Source organism: Polypterus senegalus, chromosome 6 (assembly GCF_016835505.1).
Source record: "Polypterus senegalus isolate Bchr_013 chromosome 6, ASM1683550v1, whole genome shotgun sequence".
Lineage (NCBI taxonomy): Eukaryota > Metazoa > Chordata > Cladistia > Polypteriformes > Polypteridae > Polypterus > Polypterus senegalus.
In genome coordinates this window covers 193,817,789-193,841,175 of record NC_053159.1, presented here as the reverse complement: position 1 = coordinate 193,841,175, position 23,387 = coordinate 193,817,789, and the positions used below count along the sequence as shown (strand labels likewise).

At 45.1% G+C, this 23,387-nt stretch overlaps 1 protein-coding gene across 2 annotated transcripts in view; it reads left to right on the top strand.

Annotated features, from left to right (window-relative positions):
* The window catches only part of LOC120530610 (SAP domain-containing ribonucleoprotein-like), a 55,945-nt gene that overhangs the window by 9,511 nt on the left and 23,047 nt on the right, over positions 1 to 23,387 (top strand). For both annotated transcript variants that reach the window (XM_039755033.1, XM_039755034.1), the window contains exon 2: positions 12,106 to 12,176. In XM_039755033.1, the coding sequence (XP_039610967.1) occupies positions 12,106 to 12,176 (71 nt within the window). The remainder of the gene's footprint in view (positions 1 to 12,105; positions 12,177 to 23,387) is intronic.

The window sequence follows — 23,387 nt, the reverse complement described above, 5'->3', positions numbered from 1 at the left end:
CGGGCCTTTCAATGTCCGTGGGCCGCCTTTCTTCTCCTCACTGGAGCTTCGTCCTTCCGGCAGCACTTCCTGGTGTGGTGGAAGTGCCGCACGAGCACCTGGAAACACTCCGTGTGTCCCTGGAAGGTTCTTCCTCCACCTGCCCAGGTGTGGTGGAAGTGCAGGTTTCCCTGGCGGCGGCCACAGGCCCCAATGGGTTTGAGCCTCCTGGCTCTGTCCCCGTGGTCACTTCCTTATCCAGGGTGGTTGCCCCCTCGTGGCCCAGAGAATGTATAAACCGCTTCCAGGCGTCCTGGCTGGGTCTGCCCCCTAGCCTGAGGCTGTGCTACTTTGGATTCAGACTGGGGATGACAAGAGTTTGAAAAAAGGTAGATGGATGTTTTTGAGGTGTTTCTTCAGACAGTTCCAGTTTAGCGACATTATCAGCCTTCTAGCCAGCAGTTGTCTGCATGCACTGCGTAGTAAGATGTTTGCTTTTACTTGGCAGATTCTCTACATCAAGTAAACTTCCCACTTCCTAGTGTGTGTTAGTCTACAGGACTAGAAGTGCTAAATACACAGATATGCCCTTCTTGCTGCACATCACTGACTTGGGGTTTTATTTTTTTGTTCTAAAAATCAATCTTTGAAGTCATGTGTCTCTTATTAATAATTTATTCCTGGCTGAATAAGTTTGGCTCAATCCCTTACCAGCTCAGTGCTACTGAATGAGAAATCCTGCATTTAACTAACTGTGACAACACAAGAAGGCAAACCCACATCCTGTAGTCCAAGGTAATGAGTGAAAAAGCCCTTGCTGTGCATTTCAGTAGCTTAACCACTAGGGGGACCACACTGCCTTCTTTCACGCTCTTACTTTTGTTTGTTAGAAAAATACACAAATTAAGATTATTCTGTTTTCTTTTTAAATATACTTCTACAATGTAAGGGCCATCAACAAATTCTATGTGTAAATATATACATTGTACAACCAAAGTCTAATGTGACTGATCACGGCACAGGTTAGGGAATGAGGGGTTTTTAAAATATACACCAATTAACCAGACTATTAAACCCACCTCCTTAACATTGTGAAGGCCCCCTGCCATCCCAAGGCATTGCTCCACAAGACCTGTGAAAGTGTTCTGTGGTACCTGCCACCAAAGGCGTAAGTAGCAGATCATTGAAGTCCTGCAGGCTGTGGTGGGGTGGGGTCTCCATGGGTCAGACTTCATTTTCCAGCACATCTCACAGATTTGGAGAATTTGGGAGCCAAATCAACACCTTGAACTCGTCCTGTTCCTTAAACCATTCCTAAGCAATTCCTGCAGTGGCAGGGAACCTCCTTCTGCTAAAGGAGGCTACTGTCGCCAGGGAATACTGCCATGAAGGATGGTACTGGGTCTGCAGCAATCTTTAGGTAGGTGGTATATATCAAAGTAAACTTCTACATGCTCTGGGAAACGTTGGGCCCTGGCATTGCATTACCCTACCTCTGCCAGCTTGCCTTCTTACTAGTACATCCTGCTGCCATCCGTACCTCAGGCAAGTGGCCCAAACACACCTGGTCATCCACATGATCTGAAAGAGATCAGAACTGGTCACCTTTTTCCATTGCTGCGTTGTCTGTCTCTGATGCTCACGATTTCATTGTAGATAACTTTCGGCCGTGAACAGGGGTTAGCATGGGTACTCTGACCGATCTCCTCTGGAGCAAGCTGCAATGTACTGTGTGCTCGGACACGTTTCTTTCTTGGCCAGCATTTAGGTTTTCATCAATTTATGTTGCAGTAGCCCTCATTTTTGTGGGCTCTCGCCAGATGGGCTAGCCTTTGCTCCCCCGTGACTCTGTCAGGTGGTTTACCAGTTCTCCTTCCTTGGACCAGTTTTGGTAGATACTAAACACTGTGTACCAGGAACACCCAACAAGACCTGCCGTGTTGAAGATGTTCTGGTCCGGTCATCTAGCCTTCACAGTATGGCTCTTGTCAAAGTCGTTCAGGTCTTTACGCTTGACCATTTTTTTTTTTCTGCTTCCAGCACATCACCTTCAACAAGTCATTGTTCACTTTGTCTAATGTATCCCACCGCTCAACAGGTGCCATTGTAACGAGTTAATCGGTGGCATTCACGTCACCTGGCAGTGGTTTTAATCTTGTGGCTGATTAATGAATATCACCAGTTAGATATTCAGAATGTTGCTGAAGGGTAGAAACAAAATGGAGTGATTAACTGCTGCTTGATCGGTCCTGCAAGCGGTGGTTACCCAGCTGGAGTTTGGACCTTCTCTGACAATTCAGATATCTTGTTGACTCAGAAGCTTGTCTACATTTGCAGAGTTTTCTGGATTCATTTGTTAATTTAGAGAAATGTTTACCGCCGGGCCTGTGATTTTTAACGTGCCTGTACAGCTGCAGGAGTCCTCATTGTGACTGAATGACCTTTCTTTTGAGACTGCATGCTTTTTGTAAGAGTTGGTCAGCTACACTGTATTGTTGTTAATAAGGTCCTCAGAGTTATCAGTAAGTTGTCGTGTACTGGCACCTCATAATCATTCAAATTAAAGCCGTGTCTTTCAGAAATACGTTTTTAGGTTTGGAGGGATGGACTTGTTAAGTTATTACCAGTTGGTTTCAGTTTTTAGGTGGAGTGGACTCCTTTTTCTTAATTTTGAACACTTCTTCCATTTGTTTAAGGTGAAACGTTTAAACTGTTTCAAGTCACGTGGGTATAGCTCTCTTTACTTGGCACGTGCCATAATAAGCTTATCAATAAAATACAAAATTTCATGTTGTGCCAATCACATAATGTACACCCATAACTATAGCAGAAGTTCAATTCACAGTACAACAAGCGGTTTGACATTAGTTAACATAAATGGGTCCTGACAATTACTGTGTGTGATGTCCCTGAAATGTGGAGAGGAAAGCCGTGTTACTTTGTAGCTCAGACCCCATAGAGTGGGTGTCAGTCTTGCGCTTTTCTTAAGATTTCTTTTCAAGGTGTGAACTTCCCTTTTGTGTGCGAATATGTAGACCTCCTAAGTGAACTGCTTTGCGTGAAACTTCATCCTACTTCTGACTTGGGTATCCACTCTTCCACCCAGTTTAGTGTTCTCCGCAGATGTGACCAGTTTGTTAGTTACGTTTATCAGAATCCTTTATATAAACTAAATAGAGCACTTCCTTGCACCCTAACCCACTGCCAATCTACCCATTGTGCCTTGAATCCCTACTTCTTTTAGCTTGATCACTAGTGTCTGCTATCCATACCTTTTTGAAAGTTCAGATACTTTTTATCGTCTAAGCCCACAATCTAGTGTGTCTTTTGCTTCCTCTTGGAATTCTAACATGTTATTGAAATACAACCGTGGCCATTAAACCCATGTAGGTGTCTCACTAATTCACCGGGGGCCTCGTGTATAAACGGTGCACATGCACAAAAATGTTGTGTAACCTAAACTTGCCGTAAAGCCACGCACATTTCCTCGGTAGCTCATACCCTGGCGTACACAAGTTCTCTGCTCGGTTTTGCAGACTGGTGGCACCCAGCGTCAAAGCAGTGCTACTGTTCCTGTGTGGTTACCCTTTCTTTTTTAGATCCACATTACTGAGGCGGCTTTATAAATACACTGAAATTAACCGCATGTTATTAGTTTAATGCATCTGATTGTAATTAACCTTTAATAATATAATAGTCCACAGAATGGCCAAACTATTCCAAATACCATAGTTGCTTTAGCACCTCCTTCTTTCAGCTCCTCCTGTTAGGTGTTGCCACAGTGGATCATCTTTTTCCATATTACTCTCACTGCACCACTCAGAGTATTTATATCGCTGTGTCTGAGTGGGAATCACAGGAGTACAGCAGCTGATCACAAAGAGAATTATCAGGATACAGCATCAAGCACACGCTGCCTCAGCCATGCACACAGTCTATTTGAACTGCTCTCGTATGTCAAACACTTCAGAGCCTTTCCTGTACGGACGTCGCGGTTCACAAACAGTTTCATCCCAAGAACTCTAAACGCACTCAATCAGCCATTGGGTGCTCCTCGTAGAACGTACTTTTAGTACAATCACCTCACTGTAGTGTGTGTGTGTGTGTGTATTTATTTAATCTATCGATCGTAGGGACAGAAAACTTATAAATTTGCTTGCTCAACCACATTCTCTCTTGCTAACCTGTGATGATGAAGACAACACTGTGAAGAGCACAGCTCGGTTTCAGCCATATTGACCAGGTTTGAGGCCTGTTCTGAAGAAAGCTGAGCACCAATGATGCCTCGACTAGAGACATTAAGTAACTACAAGTCTGTGTGCGACCAGAGTTACACATCACCATTTTATCAGGTGGTATGGTTGCCAATATTCAAATGTAGTTTGCATTTTATTATTTATGAATATTATCAGTAATACATTATTTTATGTGTAACTTAACTCCTGCTTGTCTTTTTACTGCATCTAATTGCCTGAGTTTATAGATATAAAAGGGAAGGTGTGGAGAAGTTATATAGAATAATATCTTATAAACAGTGGTAAGTCTGAGATTAGGCATTCTAAGGCTACATATTAATAATACAATAGGGGAAAGTAAAAGAAGAAAATATATCACTCTACCAAGATAAAACAATTATGGTATGACATTTGGTAGCTTCTGAACTTTAAAATTTCCTGTCTGTAGGAATTTCTGAGATAAGAGTGTAAGAAATTTGACAAATGGCAGGAAACATTAGGCACATTTAGATGAGAGCAGGTCATTTGGGCCATCAAAGCTCGCCAGTCCTATCCACTTAAATCCCCCCAAATAACTTCAAGTCTAGTTTAGAAGTTTACTGAAGTCCTTCTGTCTGTCACACTACTTGGTCACTTATTGTCTGTGGTTCTCTGTGTGAAGAAAAACTTTGTAATGTTTGTATGAAATTTAAGTTTCCAAGTGTGTCCCCGTGTTCTTGATGAACTCATTTTAAAGTCGCCGTCTCCATCCACTCGACTAATTCCCTTCATTTTAAACACTTCAACTGTGTCTCCTCTTCATCACTGTAAAGGCTCAGCTCTTCTAGTCTATCCTCATAACTCGTCCTCTGTAGCCCTGAATCAGCCTCGGCTCTCTTCTTTGGACCTTCTCTAGTACTGCTGTGTCTTTATGGAGACAAACTGCACCCAGGACTCGGGATGAGGCCTCACCAGTGACCCCTAAATCCTACTCCTAACATTTTATTTGGATTTCTGATCACTTCTGCACTTTGGTTAGATGTTGAAAATGTTGTCTCCACATAAACCCCTAAGCGCTTTTCATTTAGGATGGCGTCTGCCATCTCATGTTGGTCCATGTGTGGCACTTTTCTACCTTTTATTGTCCAGGTCTTCTCCTGTTCTGAAGCTTGTCCAGATCTTTCTGCCTCCTCCGTGCCTGCCATTACTCCAATTTTAATATCATTTGAACATTTTACAAGTTTACGAACTCTACTGAAACGTCATTAATGTAAACTAGAAAAGTAACGGACCAATGACAGACCCCTGAGGGACTTCACCCCTTCCTCTCTTGTCTGTAGGCTTTGTCTCCTGCCAGTTAACCAACTTGAGCTCCAGTTTTGTAGGTTGCCTCTTCTAGTTTTAAAATTAATCTTTGGTGGGGGACGTAAATATCCACTTCAAAGGGTTCCTTGATGTTCTTAAGCTTGTGCTACCAGTCCTAGCAATTTTATTTGAAAAGAACAAGGGAAACAAAAGCAGAAATCGATCTATGAGAACTTCTGTGTTCTCTTCAAATCTCAGGGTCCCTGTGGCTTCTGGGGGATGTCGGACAAATGAGAACTGCGAGCTTTCTTTCTTGATCTCGCGCTCTCTGCCTCCCACACCCTGACATTCTACCGTACTTCATGTCTAACTCCTGAGATACTGAAAGAACAACCTGAAGCGCTTTTTCACTTTCATAGCTGCCTTTTGAATTTCCTAAAATCCTTGAGTGCTGCTGTCATTTACTGGTATGGTTATCATTCAGCTTCATTCGATGGCTTCTTGTATTTCAGTAGTCATCCAGTACAGAGTTCTCTAAAATTGCATTTTGTTTCACTTTTGACAGGAAGCCACTGCTCACTCACCATATCCACACTTGCTGTACGTTTGTCCAAATGCCACTCTGACACTCTCTGCCTCTGCAGTTACTCTGTCAGGTAGCACGACCACGAACCGCTTGTGCCACCTCATCCATTTGTGCTCGGATTACTAAAGAAGAGTATCGGGGGGGGTGATGAGTGAGTGACATGTTGGTGCGTGCAGGGTCACTGCTGACGCTCTCACTGAAGTTCACAGTTTTAATACAAGACATTTTAGTAATATTAAATCAAATTCTACCCATCTTTTTCAATTTTGCCTACTTTTCTAAAAACGGGCATCCATGTATGTTTTTCTTGTCCTTTCCAAAAATTCAGCCAAATTTCTGTTGCTCTCAACAATTTCATGTTGCTGTGTTGCTATGCACGTCCCCTCAAGTCAAGTTGGGCAGCCTGCACTGGTACGGCATGTCAAAGCACCCACCACATCACAAAACACGCGGTCCAGTCCCACCCTCTGGAAATGATCCTCTATCTGGCGCAGCCAGGTGTTATGTGGGTGACCCCTTGGCCTGGTCCAGCCCCTCAGGTCCCCAACAATGAGAATCCTGTGAGTCGGATCACCCTCGGGGGTAATCGCGCCTCATGGCCGTAACTGACGCTCCCTCACAATGCGGGTTGTGTGCCTCATTCGGGACCCCGTGAGCAACACAAAGTCAAGCCAGCGGGACCCCAGGATTCTCCGGAGAGAACACGGGAGTCCAGTCTTCGCCTCGGGTCAGTGGATAGCATCCGTGTCTCGCAAACTGGGAGCACCAGGACTCTAAAGACTTGGAACTTCGTCCTTTTGCAGATGTCGGGAATTAATGCTAATTAAAATAAAACAAATTCATAAAGGTAAACAATTTTGAGTTTATCGCTAATTTTATTTTGAATTATTCAGTTTAAATATTCTCTTCTGCAGTGGGCTGGCACCCTGCCCGGGGTTTGTTTCCTGCCTTGCGCCCTTTGTTGGCTGGGATTGGCTCCAGTAGATCCCCGTGACCCTGTAGTTCGGGTATAGCGGGTTGGAGAATGGATGGATGGAAGGAAATATTCTCTCCAAAGATGTTCTAATGCCCCATAACTCTGTTTTGCTTGATCTATGCCAAGGTCTGAGCCACATGTTAAACCTTTGGAGTGTCATTTTACCAGGACTAGTGATTGGCAGAACTTCAGAGAAGACCACCTTATGCATTCTGCTTCTCCTCATGACACGACTTCTGGTTCAAGGCCAATGTCCGATTTGCTGACTGATCTCTTTGCCAGGCCATGTCAATTTAAATGGCTGAAAAGTGTGTCCAATGCCACAGATAGTGACAGAGTGATGACCACCTACCACAGTCTTGCTCCGACAACCAATGGCGTGCTGCCTGGCAGAGCTGGCACTGTTCGATGGATCATCTGCTATGATGGATTCAGCTGCAATCTTGACCCCTTTTTTCAATTCTGTTATTGTATGCAAAATATCAGACCAGTGAGGGTTCAAAGACCAGCATTCTTTATCCCTCGTTGGTCCATTCTTGGCCGTGTGCTTCATTGCTTGTTAGCTGTCACGCACTCGGTGCCCGCTCCAATGATTAAGCTGTTGAGAGCCAGTCGCAGACTAGTTGGTGTGAGTTGCTGCGAATGTCGCATTAGAAATCCCACAAATCTCGATGGTCAAAGTGATCAACATGACACAGTCCAGTTTCGCAGATGATGATGGTGGTGGTATTAAATTTAGGTTTAGGTTCACCCAGCATCCCTTGCAGCAGCCGCCAAAGCTGCCCAGTGAGCCAATACTCCTGTGGCTGCTGGGGGTTTTCAGTCCATTTAAGTTGCACTGCTGCAGCACCATTTGGTTTCCACAGCAGGTCACAAAACTGTTGATGAGATTCCCCTGAATGGGTGGATCAGTGAATCGTTAACCTGCTGATCGTGAAGACGACTGTAATTGAGACAAATAATAATGTCTACAAGGAGACCACTTAACCACTTGGCTTTGAGAAGCTGTCAGGCAGTCCACTTCACCTCATGATCTGGACGTTTGTTCCGGTGACCTTTTCGATGATTGCAGCATCCCAGAAGAAAATCCCGATAAACCAGGAGCAGATGCAGAAGTGTCTTAGACTGGCACTTGGATGTGGCTGTCTGGAGCAGCGAGTAAGCTGGCTTCGCCACTGTGCCACCTTATCGTCATTTTTAAGAAGGCGCTTTAAATGTTCAGATATTCTGACTATTAAATTTCGACAAATATGTCTGACGTTTCGCCCTTCAATACTGGAGCAATTAAGCTATCGGGTAGGAGTGGAGGCAACAGTCACAAATGTGTTATTTGAAAATGTAAGACGTTCTGTAAAGGACAGGCCTGTATGTCGTGTTCACAGTCAAAGTTGTAAGTAAAGCGAGTGAGCGAGACGAGCTAGAAAACGCAGAGGAGCTGTGTGTGTGCGCGCACCTGGCATATGTAAGGGCAGAACGTTCGGCCGTCCACAAACACAAGGTAAGCTGCCACAGATAGACAGACACCAGTACTTGTATAGAGAGGGTCCGGAGTACAGAAATACAAGAATGTGCCGAGTTTGCACAAAGAGCATCCACAGTACGTCTGAAATCAAGCTAGTGTCCTTGGCTCCGCAGATAATTCCATGACAAAAATAGGAACTCTGGGCCCCCCCAGCTAGAATTTAAGGAAGGCTGCCAGTAACCTTCAGCAAGCGCACCATGTGAAAAAGCAATCAAATCGAACATTTTTGTGGTGATGAGTATAAATCAGAGGTTTTAATGCACATTTTCCTCATCTGGACAGTCCAGTTTCTTTGGCACGTTCGCTTTCTGGACAGGTGCAGCCTCTCCCTCCGGACCACTTGTTGCAGTTAACGTGGGGTGTAAGAGGAAAGCCGTCACGTGCAGAGAGACAGTGCGGGGCTTGGCGTTACGACCCTTCAGCTTTCATTTTGTATTTAGTAACATGGCTGTGTGTAATTGGAGGTTTGGTACCCTGCTGAATTGAATTTGCGTCTTTACCTTGGCTTTTGACTTGACATTCTATTTTTACATGCCACCATTTTGTGGACGTTTGTGGTTGCTACTGTGTGATGTCCTCATTTTCACAATGGTGCCCCTGTCTTGCTTCACAGCTCATCCACGCAGGGGTGCCATTGAAGCAGAAAGTTTAAAAACTCGATGCCCTTCCTGACATCGGCTTCCTTTAGTTGCCGTTTACATTGCACAACTGGAATGGCGGCCATAGTCTGACCTTGGGTCAGACGAATCAAGGCGCACTTTTCAAATTGGGTTGTCTTCAAGTAAAGCTGATGTCCTATTACACGACTTCTAGTTGGAGGGGATGCCAGCCTTGATGACTGCAGTTGCTGCTGATATCGGTGGCCTTAAAATTACTGGGCATGTCGTGTTAAGCGACTTCCCAAAGTACGGTGCACTTTCCCCTTTTCTAACCGCCACATGCGTGCTGCCTGTGCAAAGGGTTTAGGGTCACTCGTGTCACTACTGTTATGTGGCTTGTCATGTTGTCATCCGCTTCTCGAGGTGGGCAGCTGCGCAGTTCACTGTGGTGTCCAGCACTTGACTGAGCCTCCCTTTTATTTTCCCCGTTGATGCTGCTAACTCTCCTCCAGGCCGTAGTACAACCAACCATTCATTCCGACGTTGTTGGTTTCCATGTATGTCGTTTTGTGTGCTCCAGCTAATCGTATCTTTATATGCCGCAGTTCTGTGTTTAGGAAAATCTGCATGTGAATGTGATACACAAAAATAAATTGAGTTACTGCCACACGTCACTGGGTTTGTCCAAGTTTCAAACACTGAAACAATACAAAACAGGACCGTATATAATGCAACTTGATAAAAAAAATACACTTCTGTATACGTTAAAATCTTTAAATTGATGAAAACCCATCAGAGAAATTTTAGTTTAGGTAATTATGTGCCAAATGTTTGTCGTTTTTCATATACAAATTTGCATCAGAAGACTCCTGGTGGCCACTCTTTGAATGGGGAGTTCAAAGCAGAGACCCCGGATATTTCGTCTCGACACTTGTGTGGTACTTGTGGGCGTGGCCTCACGTTACCGAAGGACGAATCGCAGGAAACATTGCTGTTTGTGCCGAGTATTTAGCATACAAAAGCCATCAAGTGAGTCGGTGACCGTGCAGAGCAGAAGTCGAGTCGTTGTGTTATTCCACCTCGGGACCCTCAATCCAAATTGTGTTCTGAAGCATATCGGGTATGGGTACCCACTGAAGAGGGGAGTCTTTTACAGGTCAGTGAACTCCTAGAATTGGTGAAGGTGGGTAGTTTGAACAATTGCAACATTTTTGAGCAATTAAAGTTGTTTCAGTTTTCAGCGGCGCACGCCAGGTGTTTTTCCATCATTTTCCACTTCTGTTTCCTTGGACGCTGCGTGCCGTCATGCTAATCTGTTCTCGGGGACATCTTGGGGTGCTTAGAGAGCAAGTTTGAAGCTGGCCAATTTGAACTGGCTTGGCCTGTGAAGTTAACACGCATACCTGCCTTACATGTGCTCTTGTTTTTCTTGGTGGTTTGTTGTTATGGATTTATTCTAAATTTTAAAAAGGCACTCGGCCAAAGCATCCATATTGTAAGTGCCAGACTGGATGGATGGATGGGCATCACGAGGAGTGTTGAGGAGAACTCCAAACTCAAAGGGAGCCATAATGGATGGAGCACAAGAATTTAGGTGTAACCCGATCGGCTTGGTCCTTTGGTTTCTGTCCCAGATGATGGATGGACGAGGGAAGAATAGAAATGTTGAATGGCACAGAGGTGGCAGTGCATGCCCAGCTGATGCTCAGCCTTGAAACCCACAAGGTTGCCTCGGAATTGTAGTATGTAAGGGGGACATGGGTGATGTGGAGAATGGACCTCCCTGTTTCGGGGGGTGAGTCTTCTATTGTAATGTGAACCCTTAAAATGTCTCTCCAGTTTTGTTTTCATTGAGTTTGCTACTTATTTTTATACTTATAAATATTTTTACATTTATTCAGAATTTTAAATTGAACATTTAGGACACAGCGGGTTAGGTGGTGACTGACTGACTGACTGACTGAGTGACATTTTTGATAAATCCTTTGCTTCATAACTTGCACCACAGGAGGGCAGTCATTGCAGCCAAGCCCTTGATCCTGAAGGCCCTCCATGACAAGGTGCATTCTGGGACATTGAGTGCTGGCATTTGTGATCTCCATCTGCCTGGCCCCTGGTGTAGTGGCAGAGCTGAACTGTTCACAAGATGCTCCTGGCCATATGGGAGATTGGCATTCTGTCAGCATTTGTTTGGCTTATCAGACCGCCAGTGGAGACGCGGCTTTCCTCCCACATCTCCACTGGTGTGTGGTCAGGCTGATTGATTGATGATTATGGTTTGATCCTCGGGGTGGCTACGTGGGCACTGTGGTACAGCAACTGCCCACAGGCCATAGTTTTGATTTAAGCAGTCTGGAGCATTTTAACATATTAAACGTTTAATTTTACAGAATTCCAGAAAGCGCTGGGCACAGTGTCCTTGTCGTGTGTTAAGGGTTATTTGAATTCCTCACACCGAGTCTCAAATGTGTATTTAAGTCCTGAGTGAACAGAATGAAGTGAAAAATGCAATGCTTGTGCTCAGACTAGGCCTCTAGTTGATACTCGGCTTTGTTACTTCAGGCCTTTAGCTGGTGTGAGGACTCGGCATGTGTGGTGAGGTGGAGCCGAGTGAGTAAGATGACGACAATAGGAGTGTAAACCAGAGAGGGCCACAAAGTGACAGGGGCTGTGAAGGCTCACCCTACGTGGTGGTGGTGCTGGACTTTTGTGAAGTCGCTTGGACCGCATGTCATGACAGCAGCACAGACCTTGTAATGAATAGGACAAAGCCACAGACGTCAAGGGCTGATCAGCTGTTAGGCCGTCCTAAGGGTGGGGCCTGGCCTTTTGAACAATGCCAATCACGTCCCAGACCTTTGTGTGTTTGGCCTGATTGAACTGACCACTTTGTCCTAATGCCTGTCTCGGTTTGTTTCCTGTAGCATTGGAAGAAGCCATGAAAAAGGCTCATTTGGAAAAACTCATGACTGATGTATTTGGTGAAGAGTACAAGGTAAGAGCTGCATGCAGGCCATCTTCTGATGGAGGTCATCTGGTCACATTTGGACTGAGCCATGTCTGGGAGCTGAAGACTCATTCAGTTTCCATCATGGACCAGTCAGCCCAGTTGTATTCATATTTTGCTACTGTGTGTCTGAAAAGGCACAGTCTGAGTTAATGCTCGAGTTGGCAAGTTTCTGCAGAGCAGGGGATTGTGGGGCGATGGCTGTGGTGTGTGTGTGTCTAGCAGAGGCTGCTGGTGCCACGGAGGTTTCATCTCATGCACGTCTCTCTATAAACACTGCTGATCGGTCAGGTAAGTAGAATGGTGACATAGCAGAATGTGGGAACAAAGAGCCAATCAAACAACACCTCCTTTTAAAGTCAAGGCACTTCCATGCGATTAAAAGTCAAATAAGCAGAGACTTGAAGAAGGCTGCACTACTGAAACCCCCCTTATTGTCTTGGTAAGAATGACCTAATTGCAGTTGTACCCGGGTACATTCCTTCACTGGCTCTTGATATAGCGCCTTTTTCTAGTGTAGTAATGATGTAACTATTTGCATACTTTTTTGTTAAAGCACAGGTAGGTTGAGTGATACAGATTAGATAAACTTTATTAATCCCAAGGGGAAATTCAAAGTGCTCAGGGTCACATGGCAGGTTGAATGTGGGAACTGAACCAGGAGTCTTGTGCTCTAAAGTAACACAATTTATGACCGTCACAGAGGACCGAGTGTGTCATGGAAGGAATTTACATCTTGGTATTCCGTTTCAGTCTCATCTTATATAGCACCCTCTCGAAACAGGCCAGAGAGCTGTGCGGCTTTTCAAATTCAGATTACAAAATGAAGGAGTTAAAGGAACATGTGACATTAATAAATAACTGCCTGTGTAGAACACGAATAGCAACCGAAAAAATACGAGCAGGTATCAATTCCATATAAGCGGAGTACTGAGTAGAAAGGTGGGCTGGAAAAGGGTCTCCACTCGAGTGTCAAAAAGGACAAGTTTACAAGCCAACAAGCAGCTTCTAGAAGAGTGGAGGGGCTGCTTTCTCATCGGACTGAAAAGCCCACCCCGATAAGGTTTGGGGGCCATGAGGGAGACGTTGGCATTCCTGTGGAAATCCTGTTGTACCCCCCGACTCGACTCGGCGATTAGCAGTGTGGGGTTCAGCAGGCAGTCAGAGTATGGATGACCCTTTCTGCAAGCCCCTTAAAAACCCAGCATATAAAGTATATATAAATACATATGTAATATTATTTAATTTACTGTTGTACCTTATCATACATCTTCCACTCAATATTGTTTCACTGTGAAAGCACATGCACTTAAAAAAGAAGAAAGCAGAAAACTGGGGTGCCGATCTGCGACATGGCGGGTCGCCTTCTCTTTATTTGCAAATCTTAATTGAGTTTTCTTCTGAATTATTCCAGGCCTTGTGGTTTGCAGAATCATGATAGTGAATGCAGTGTGAATTGATTTATGTGTGTTGTGTCAACTAGGATAGGAGTTGAGTGGGGCTGAAACCTAAAAAAAGGAATGATGATAAAACGTACGCTTTATGTGCTGTCTCATGTGAAACAACGCGTGTTTTGTGATGGCTTCTTTACATTTTGATGTATGTGTTTTTAAAGCATTTAGCTTTTCTTCTGAGTTTAACAATGGCAGCACCAACTGCAGACATGCAGGCACGTTAAGGGAGTGGCAATCGGGTTAAAATATTATAAAAAATATAAATCAAATATTAAATATTTCTGTGTTACCCCATGTAGTTTAGTAATGACCTAGAAACATTTTCAATGTTATCCCCCCATGATGATAAGATTGTGACACAATGCTAGTCAGTAGTGACCAAGGTTGGGCAACAGCAGACAGTATTACTCCTGGTGCCCAATGCACATGTGGATGTGTCTTCACTGGCACGCCCTCCTCGAGCATCACCTGGTGACGTCTGCTTCTCACCTTCTGTCAGGTGTTCTATCGTAGCTGATGTGGCTTATGGAACTCGAGTAACAAGGTGCTGTGTTTTCTTTCCTCCAGTAGACATTTTGGTGTTTCTGATGATCGCCATTAACTTGTCTTGTATTCAGCTTTTTTTTTTTTTTTTTTTTTATTTTTGTTTTGCGTGGAAATATTGTGTGTGGGGTGGGGGAAGAGTTTACTTGAGGTTTTTGTAAATTTATTCAAAATAACAAAACTGAGAAATCCCATGTCCATAAGTATTCACAGCCTTTGCTCAATACTTTGTCGATGCACCTTTGGCAGCAATTCCAGCCTCAAGTATTTTTGAATATGACGCCACAAGCTTGGCACACCTATCCTTGGCCAGTGTCGCCCATTCCCCTTTGTAGCAACTCTCAAGCTCCATCAGGTTGGATGTGAAGCGTCGGTGCACAGCCATTTTAAGATCTCTCCAGAGATGTTCAATCAGATTCAAGTCTGGGCCACTCGAGGACATTCACAGAGTTGTCCTGAAGCCACTCCTTTGATATCTTGGCTGTGTGCTTAGGGTCGTTGTCCTGCTGAAAGATGAACCGTCGCCCAGTCTGAGGTCAAGCGCTCTGGAGCAGGTTTTCATCCAGGATGTCTCTGTACTTTGCTGCAGTCATCTTTCCCTTTATCCTGACTAGTCTCCCAGTTCCTGATGCTGCCACCACCATGCTTCACTGTAGGGATGGTATTGGCCTGGTGATGAGCGGTGCCTGGTTTCCTCCAAACGTGAAGCCTGGCATTCACACCAAAGAGTTCAATCTTTGTCTCATCAGACCAGAGAATTTTGTTTCTCATGGTCTGCGAGTCCTTCAGGTGCCTATTTGCAAACTCCAGGCGGGCTGCCATGTGCCTTTTACTAAGGAGTGGCTTCCGTCTGGCCACTCTACCATACAGGCCTGATTGGTGGATTGCTGCAGAGATGGTTGTCCTTCTGGAAGGTTCTCTCTCCACAGAGGACCTCTGGAGCTCTGACAGAGTGACCATCGGGTTCTTGGTCACCTCCCTGACTAAGGCCCTTCTCCCCCGATCGCTCAGTTTAGATGGCCGGCCAGCTCTAGGAAGAGTCCTGGTGGTTTTGAACTTCTTCCACTTACGGATGATGGAGGCCACTGTGCTCATTGGGACCTTCAAAGCAGCAGAACGTTTTCTGTAACCGTCCCCAGATTTGTGCCTCCAGACAATTCTGTCTCGGAGGTCTACAGACAATTCCTTTGACTTCATGCTTGGTTTGTGCTCTGACATGAACTGTCAACTGTGGGACCTTCTATAGACAGGTGTGTGCCTTTTAAATCATGTCACATCAACTGAATTGACCACAGGTGGACTCCAATGAAACATCTCAAGGATTATCAGGGGACACAGGATAACATAAAGCAGCATGAGCCAAATTGTGTGTGCAAATTCTTTTTACACAGTAATGGAAAAAATGTGAAAGTTGCCCGTCTCGATGTTTACCACCGAGTGTTCCTATTCAGCAGCCATTAAACTGTAACCTCTGGTTTGAGGTGCCACATCAACAGGAACAAGCAGTATTGACTTTACATAATCAAAGGTCATTGGGCATTTTAGAATCAGAATCCTTTTTATTTGCCAGTATTTAATGTCCAGGAATTTGACTTTGTAGATGTGAAGCTTCTTCTAACAGAACACAAGTACCATATACTGTAGCATAAGTTAAAAAGAAAAGCTTCATACGAAGTTGTAGAAGAGTATAATTATGATGTGAAGGTGTGTATACCTGCACACACACACACACACACACGCCTCCTTACAGTATATGACAGAAGACATGAAGACACAAACAAGTCGGGTTGCACTACTGGTTTGACCGCCTACAGCTCTGAGGAAGACCAACGGTTGTGGTTCCTGACCGTTTCAGTTTTGATTGACCTGAAGAGTTTACCAGAGGGGAATTGTTGAAATAAGCGATGAGCTGGGAGAGTTGAGCCCCTGGTGATCCTTTTGACATGGTTAGTGCCACAAACAGAAGGCCACAGCCAATTATTTTTCTCAGCAGACCTCACAGTGAGCTGTCGCTGAACTAAACCAGACCTCCGTGGAGAATGTGATTACACGTTCAGTTCTGGCTTTGTAAAACTCAAGTAGGATTGGCTGGGAAATATGAAATTTCTTTAGTTGGCATCAGAAGTACAATTGCTGGTGAGCCCTTTAACTGATAGAAGTGGTGTTAATGTTCCAGCTGAGCGTGTCTTATAGTTGTGCCCAAACATTTGAAGGACTCCACCGTACAGACTACAGAATCGTTCATCTCTAGTGCGAGAGGTGGTAACTGCTGTTAGCCATTTTGACTGTGTTGGTGGTATTGAGCACCAGGTTGTTGGAAGCACACCAAGACGCACAGGGAGTCGCCCCATAGACCAATAATGGTAGTGTCATCGGCGAACTTAATGATTTTAACTGAAGGATCAGTGGACCTGCTGTCATATAAGTTATAAAAGGAATAAAGTCGGGGTGAAAGTACACAGCCTAGAGGGGCACCTGTGCTAATACAGAGACAGTCTGAGAGGTGGGAGTCCACACAAACGTATTGTTTCTGGTTTGTTGGTAAAGTGTAAATCCATTTACAGGTGGAAGGATTCAGACCAGTCTATAAAAGTTTAGGTAACAACAGTTCAGGGACAGCGGTGTCTACAAACGGTATTCTGGCACACGATCCTTCACAGATGGCATCGTCCACAGATCTGTTTGCTGAAGAGGGTCGAGATCAGCAGCAGTAGCAGACCTCAAATGGCTGAGAAGAAGTGTAAAGAAGGTATGCAAAAAAAGTGTTCATTTGGTTTGCCAAGATATTCGCCCATAAATCACTATGACTGGAACGGGTTTCACTCCGACAGCCCCTTGACAAGGTAAGGGAAGGTCCTTGTAAGTGAGGCACTGCCACAGCCAGTGACCCAATCAAGGCGGGCTGAAGAGAGGGCACCAATGTTGAAATCCCACAGAATATTAAAGAGCGTCCTTCTCTCCATCACTGTCTGCTCTGAGCAGCGCTTAAGGGTTCATTTTGTAGCACCATTTGAACCGGGCACTTCAGACGCTTTGGTTTTGATGCCCTGGCAGTGGCTAAGATTATGGGTGTTGACACAAACGACGGTTTTTGCCCTACAAGGATTCACAAGATTAAACTGTAATGCTCACCTACAATGCTCATGTGCTGAACTTGATGCTGTCAAGTGTGTCTGAGCCTGCTGTGATGGAAAGGTCAATGGAAGTCGCTCAGCTTCTACCTGATGTTAAGAGACATGCAGGGCAAGCGGGAAAGTCACTGATCCAATCGATTGAGAGCAGATGGTGCCCAATTATGCAGTGCTGAAGTTGGCTTTGACCTCGTATTGGACCAACCAAAATGATAAGATTGCACACATCAGTATTGTGACCTCTTGTATCATCAGACCATTCAGAGAGGCAACTGACAATGCTGTCCTCTGTAAGCGCTGTACGTTTGCTGTACAGGACAGTCCGTTCTCTTTAATCACACCATTGTAGGAGTAACGTCCAGTAGCAGCAGCATTTCACCGCACCACTTTCCGGTGACCCGTGGGTGAAAAGCGCTAACCCGGGCTATCATGGAGCGGAGCACACACCTGCAGTCCTTTACCAACAAAGACGATGAGCCGCTGTGTTCCATACCAAGAGTTGACAAAAGTCGCTAGATACAGTATTGAGCTCCCTGAGTATGAAACAGCAGCAGTGGTACCCACACTCGTCAGACTTGTTCAGTATGTGTTGGCAGTACCCGCGTGGTGCTCTTTATGAACCTGCATTCAGCATATATGGGGGTTTGGGAAGAAACTGCAGTCAAATTCTGTGAGTGACGTACCGCTCATGCATGGCTCCTTCAGATAGCGGAGCTAATTGTTCTGCCTTGCTGTGGATCCACCATTGTTATGACCTTGTAAAGCTGACGTCTTCAGAGGTTAGTTGTGGATCTTTCTCGGCCGTCGTTATTGTAGATGTAGGCTGGCCTGCTGTCATTGAGGTAAACTCTTTATGATGTACAGGAGGCCTGCCTAGGCTGGCTGTGTATGTGTATGTGTTGAGGATCTTCTGAAATCACGAATGCTGCGACTCCGATAAACCTGCCTTCATGAACAGATGGAGTCACACCAGTATGACAACGGTGATGTCCTCCGCTCTGTCTAAGAGTTCACTTAGGCCGTCTGCCCAATTCGTGTCTGTTTAGAGTTGAAGTGAGACATAAGGGGCAGTGACTCCTGCTGGGTGTCTGACTGAGTGGGTGGGTGGAATAAAAAATTGAGTTAAAATGGCTGTGTGTGTGTGTATGTGTGTGTGAAGGCTTTACCCTCCAGGGAAACTCCGAATAGTAGAGTCCACCAATAGGCAAGAGTCTGGACACAAGTAATGTTCAAAAGATTTTAAACACACAGCAAATTTATAATAAACACTGATGAGTGTAATGTCAAATATAATAAGCCCATGTATTCCCTATCCTATGTACGGTGGCGCAGTGGTAGCGCTGCTGCCTCGCAGTTAGGAGACACATAACAGACACGCTGTAGTTCGGATATAGCGGGATGGATGTTTAGTCCTCTAACACAGATGAAGTCACATTGTGACCCTGTGTCATGGGGTCTGTCAGATTTGTCGATCACAGTTGCTGTACCATGTCCGGTTACACGAGTGAAAATCGCAGCCCATTTACTGACTGAGCACGGATCTTCCCGCACGGTTGTGTTCGCCCGTTTTTGTGACAGCCAATAGTGTGTTGATTGACGGAGCTGACGTTATGTGAAGGATTAACATCTGTCGCGAGTTCAGCAGCAGTCTCTCTCTCTCTCTCTCTCTCTCTCTCCATTATTTTGTCCATTCTGTTATGGTAGATAAAATACGAGACATCAGACAGACGAGCTTCTCTTGTGTTGGTGAGGTTCAAAACACGTGTGGCCATCTTGCTTGTCGCCACGTTCCTTCGGTGTATTGAACTTCTGGAAAGCAAACTCCTTCTTTGTCAGCTGTCTCTGCATGCACAGCGCACCCCTCTGATTAGCAAGCAAATGGCTGGATTGTATCTGAGCCAGTCTTGGGCTAGTTGGCCTGAGTTGTTCAGTATGTCACATTAGGCGATTTGTCTTCACAGGAGCGACTTCCTCCGACTGGCTGGGGTTATGAACTGAAAACTGCTGGAGAAGTCGTGTGATGTGACCTGGGCTTAAAGAGCAGAGCACAGTAGCAGGCGCAGTGAGGGCCGTTCTGTGCGCCCTCTGAATTATCAGAGCTGACTAGTTTTTGTGTTTTATTTGCCCAAACACTTGACACAGTATGTGAGTGAATGAATGAAGGATACGGTGCACTGATGAGTGAACAGCATGTTATTTTTTATTCTCTGCCTTATGTAATTGCCTTTTAAAGAGCGTGCCTCTTTATTGTAGTCCAGTACACTTCAGCAGAGCACGTAGGCCACAAGAGACGGCCGTTCTCCTTGTGGTTTAATGTGCTCTGCAAAGGCCAACTGCCCCAGCTTTGTCGGTGATTTGGCTCTCTGGGTATTTGCTCCAAATGTCATTTTTCTGAGTCATATGCTAACCCTGTTTCTTGAGTACTGGCAGTTCGTTTTTGGCTGAGCCTTTGCTTTTGGGCCAGCGTGGCTTGTCTTTTTGACAAGACTAATGACAGCCTTAGCTAGCTTGCTGTAGTCCATGCCAGTAACTGGACACTTCCTACAGACTGCAAACATTTTTTTGTTATTGATTGTAATTAGAAACGGAGAACATTCTAGAGAGTCGAGTCAAAATGTAACAAATCAAAACAAAATTCAACCCTCAACCGAGAGAAAGAGAGCGCGAGCGAGCGATTGGAGCCAGCAGCCAAAGCGACTCTGTAAAAGGAGCAGGAAAGAAGGGGGTCCTTCTCCCTGAAATGGAAGCCCATTCCAGAATGTTATTGATCACACCCTTATTTAATCCCATATTTTAAAAACAGATCCTCAAAGTAAGAATTTATTTATTTTTTTTCTAATTTCAAATAGTGAAGAACATCGGGTACCCACCCTGGGGGGATTCTTCCATTTGAGCAAGATCAGTCTACGTGCCAGTAAGGTAGTGAAGGAAATTAGTTTGTTTGTCCTTCTCCACTTTAAGCCCCTCTGGGAGTCCACCAGACACGGCTGTTCATGGGAAACTGAAACACAGCTGTTGCCCCTGGAAACATTTGGAGAATTTCAAATGAGATAAATGTGCTCGATTAAAAGATTTTAAGTTGAACGACTGAATGCTTTGCACATATGGAGCTCAAGTGTATTCTGTGCATGGCTGCCTTCCGCTTCTCTTCTGAAGTATCGAGTGGCAGATCCTTTCCGCAGTGTACTCTGGGGGTCTGAAGTATTTTTATAAACTGTAGAGATGCTGTCTGAGTCGTCTTGACTGATCGATTTAATTCTTCTGGAATTGAACAAGTTGGAAGGTGAGGGGAAAGTGGAGCAAGTTCTGTTTAGCAAAGTCTTAAGCTTGAACGTAGTGGAGGAGTGGAGTGGATGAGAAGTTGTGGTTGTTCGCAGGATGCCAGGACGTTATCTGTGTACGAGTTTCTTGAGTGTTTTCATTGTATGATTTAGAGGGAGGTTGTTCTGCAGAAGTGCGACAGATTAAAGCTTCTCTGTCCTGAAGTGCTTCCTACACTGGTTTCCATGTTCTCAGAGAATGATGGGTAATTGGATTTTGAGTGTAGCGACAGTAGTTTGAAGTACTGAGGTAGGCTTGTGGATATCCGTCCAGGTCTTTATAGCTTGTAAACTTGCCACCCGGTAATGAAACTGAAAGTTGGGCAGTGCCAAGCCCCCTTCTGCTTCAGGTTGTTTGAGTCGCCCTTTGGATATGTGGATGTTTCCAAATAAATGAAGTTATGATTGAGTCCAATTCCTTAAAAATATGATTTGTTAATGTATATGGGGGTGCTTTGAAATGGGATGAGCAGCTTGTGAAGGATGGCCATCTTAACAATGCCCTGCTAATGTCATGTGGAGGGTGCCATCTAGTTGTGTGGTGTTTCATTTTTTACCTGATAAAGAGCTTTACAGTACATTTACTGGTAATATTTACCTCTAGATATTTCAACTGATCTGCTAAGATGTCCAGCATTATGTGCTAGGGAATTCGCTGGACAGGCACACTTTTTTATTCCAGATATCTTTTGAAAGTCTGCTAAGGCCTTTAGGGCTGCTGGCACAGAATTGTGTGGGTCCGATGTATACAGCGCCATGTCATCGGCACAAGGTGACAGTCTGTGTGCTCTCAGCAGGCCTGAGTTGTGGTGCCATTATCACCAAAAGGGCAACATGCATGCCAGTCATATGTAGAAATGTGCGTGTGCTCAGCTGAGACCACGGTAGACCTTTGTTGGCTTTAATTGACAAAGATAAATTTGGTGCAGAACTACCAGTACTTGCCACCCAAAGAAGATGTTGCCGCCATCCTTTGGAACTGAGCACTGGGGTCCTAGTCAGGCGAGGCCTGGCCTGCTGTTTTCTGCCACAAAGCTGAAGGTGAAGAACAATTTCACCTTTGAACCTGATGACAAACTGAAGTTTAAACTTTCTTTGCAAGGAAATGAGATGAATGTTGTCACAAAATCAAAGAAGCCCCAGAAAGGTTTCGACAGCCACCCGTGTATTATTCCCTGGCTGCAAAAATGGTTGAAAGGTTTGTCCTGATGTGTACAGATTGGAGTCCAGAACAGAACTGAGAGGATGGAGGAAAGGTGGCACCTTTAAAGGTCAGTATAGGAAGTGACATCAAAAGGGCAGGAACCAGGAATGATGTCATGAGGGCCAGGTGGAATTTCCTGTGAACGGTCTTTAGAAAAGCAAGAGAGAGTCCGTGAACTCGGCTACCTCCCGCTCTGGCTCGGGATTCCTCTCATTCAAGCCCTTTAGCTGCCTCCCATGCGCACGTCTGTGACAATGGTGTGTGACAATGTGTTGGATTAACCAAGTCAGTGCTTGGACCTTAGGCCTATAGAAAGTGTCAGGAGAGCCCAACTCTGACTGTTAAGAGGAGAGATGAGCAAACAACAAAATTCATGTGTGCCAAGTTAGCAGAAGAGGACTTCTCGACCTGACTGGAATCCAATCAAAAGGGGCTTCAGCTGAAGAGGTGCAACCAAGGAATGAAGGTTTTCATTTTGAATTCTTTTCCTAAAAATGTCCCCTTTGGTTTGTTGGGAGAGCCTTCTTTCTATCCAAGGGTCCTGAAATGCTAGGCATGGAGTTCTTCTTTTTCTATCAATTCCACCCCGTGTGCAGGCGGTGACTTGACACACAGGTTTTCCAGGTCAGTGTGATGCACTTGTGTCATTAGGCTCTTTGAGAGGAGTTCAGTGACGTCAGGGTGTAGATGAGCTCCTCTATGTGCGAATGTGACACAGCTGGATGGTGGCTTGTGCCGTTTTCTCAGTATGCGTCATGTGAGAATCAACTTGATGCCAAGGCTGGAGGCTGCAGTAGTGCGATGAAGGAGAAATTTAACCAGAGAGTGCGCCATTTCTGAAGCGTCTAATTGACAGCTAATGTGTTGTCTGCTTGAGAAGCTGATCTGTCTGTTTACTCAGAAGTCAGAATAATAATCGCAATGGAGTTCATGTTTAAAAGTCGAGCCTTCCATTTCCTAACCCTCTTAGTCACCAGAGCCTGTGCAGTTAACATTGGTCGCAGGCACACTCGTTTATATGGACGCTGCTACCTCATGGCTCCTGAGTCTTGGGTTCAAATTCATCCGTGTGGAGCATGCACGATATTCCCAAATGTCCACATGAGTATTTTATCTGGATATTCTTCCTCTGCCCACATTCCAAAGACCTGCAAACCATGATGAAAATGTTTACTGGCTTCAGGACCCTTGTTTTGTGGCCTTTAATCCTCCTGGTGATGCTGGCTGAGTTGTCCAGCTGTGAGCTCTGCTTACTCCATCTTGAAGACGGTAGCACTGGTGGAGAACTCGAATTGGACTGCTGCTCTGCTAACTCTGTGGAGACTGATGGGTGATGCTGCCGGTCGTTAGCCCTTTGCTCATTCTCAGTGATTCACATTCAGACTGCCATGCTAGAGAGAGGCCTGCGGACCATCACTGTAGTTCTTGTGTTTAGGACGTTGCCCCCATTTTAAATTGAGTACTTGTGCTAGTGTAGCATTTCAGATTTACAAGGATGGCACTGCCTCGCAGCATTTCATTCGCCCAGCCTTTTGCTATGCCCCTAG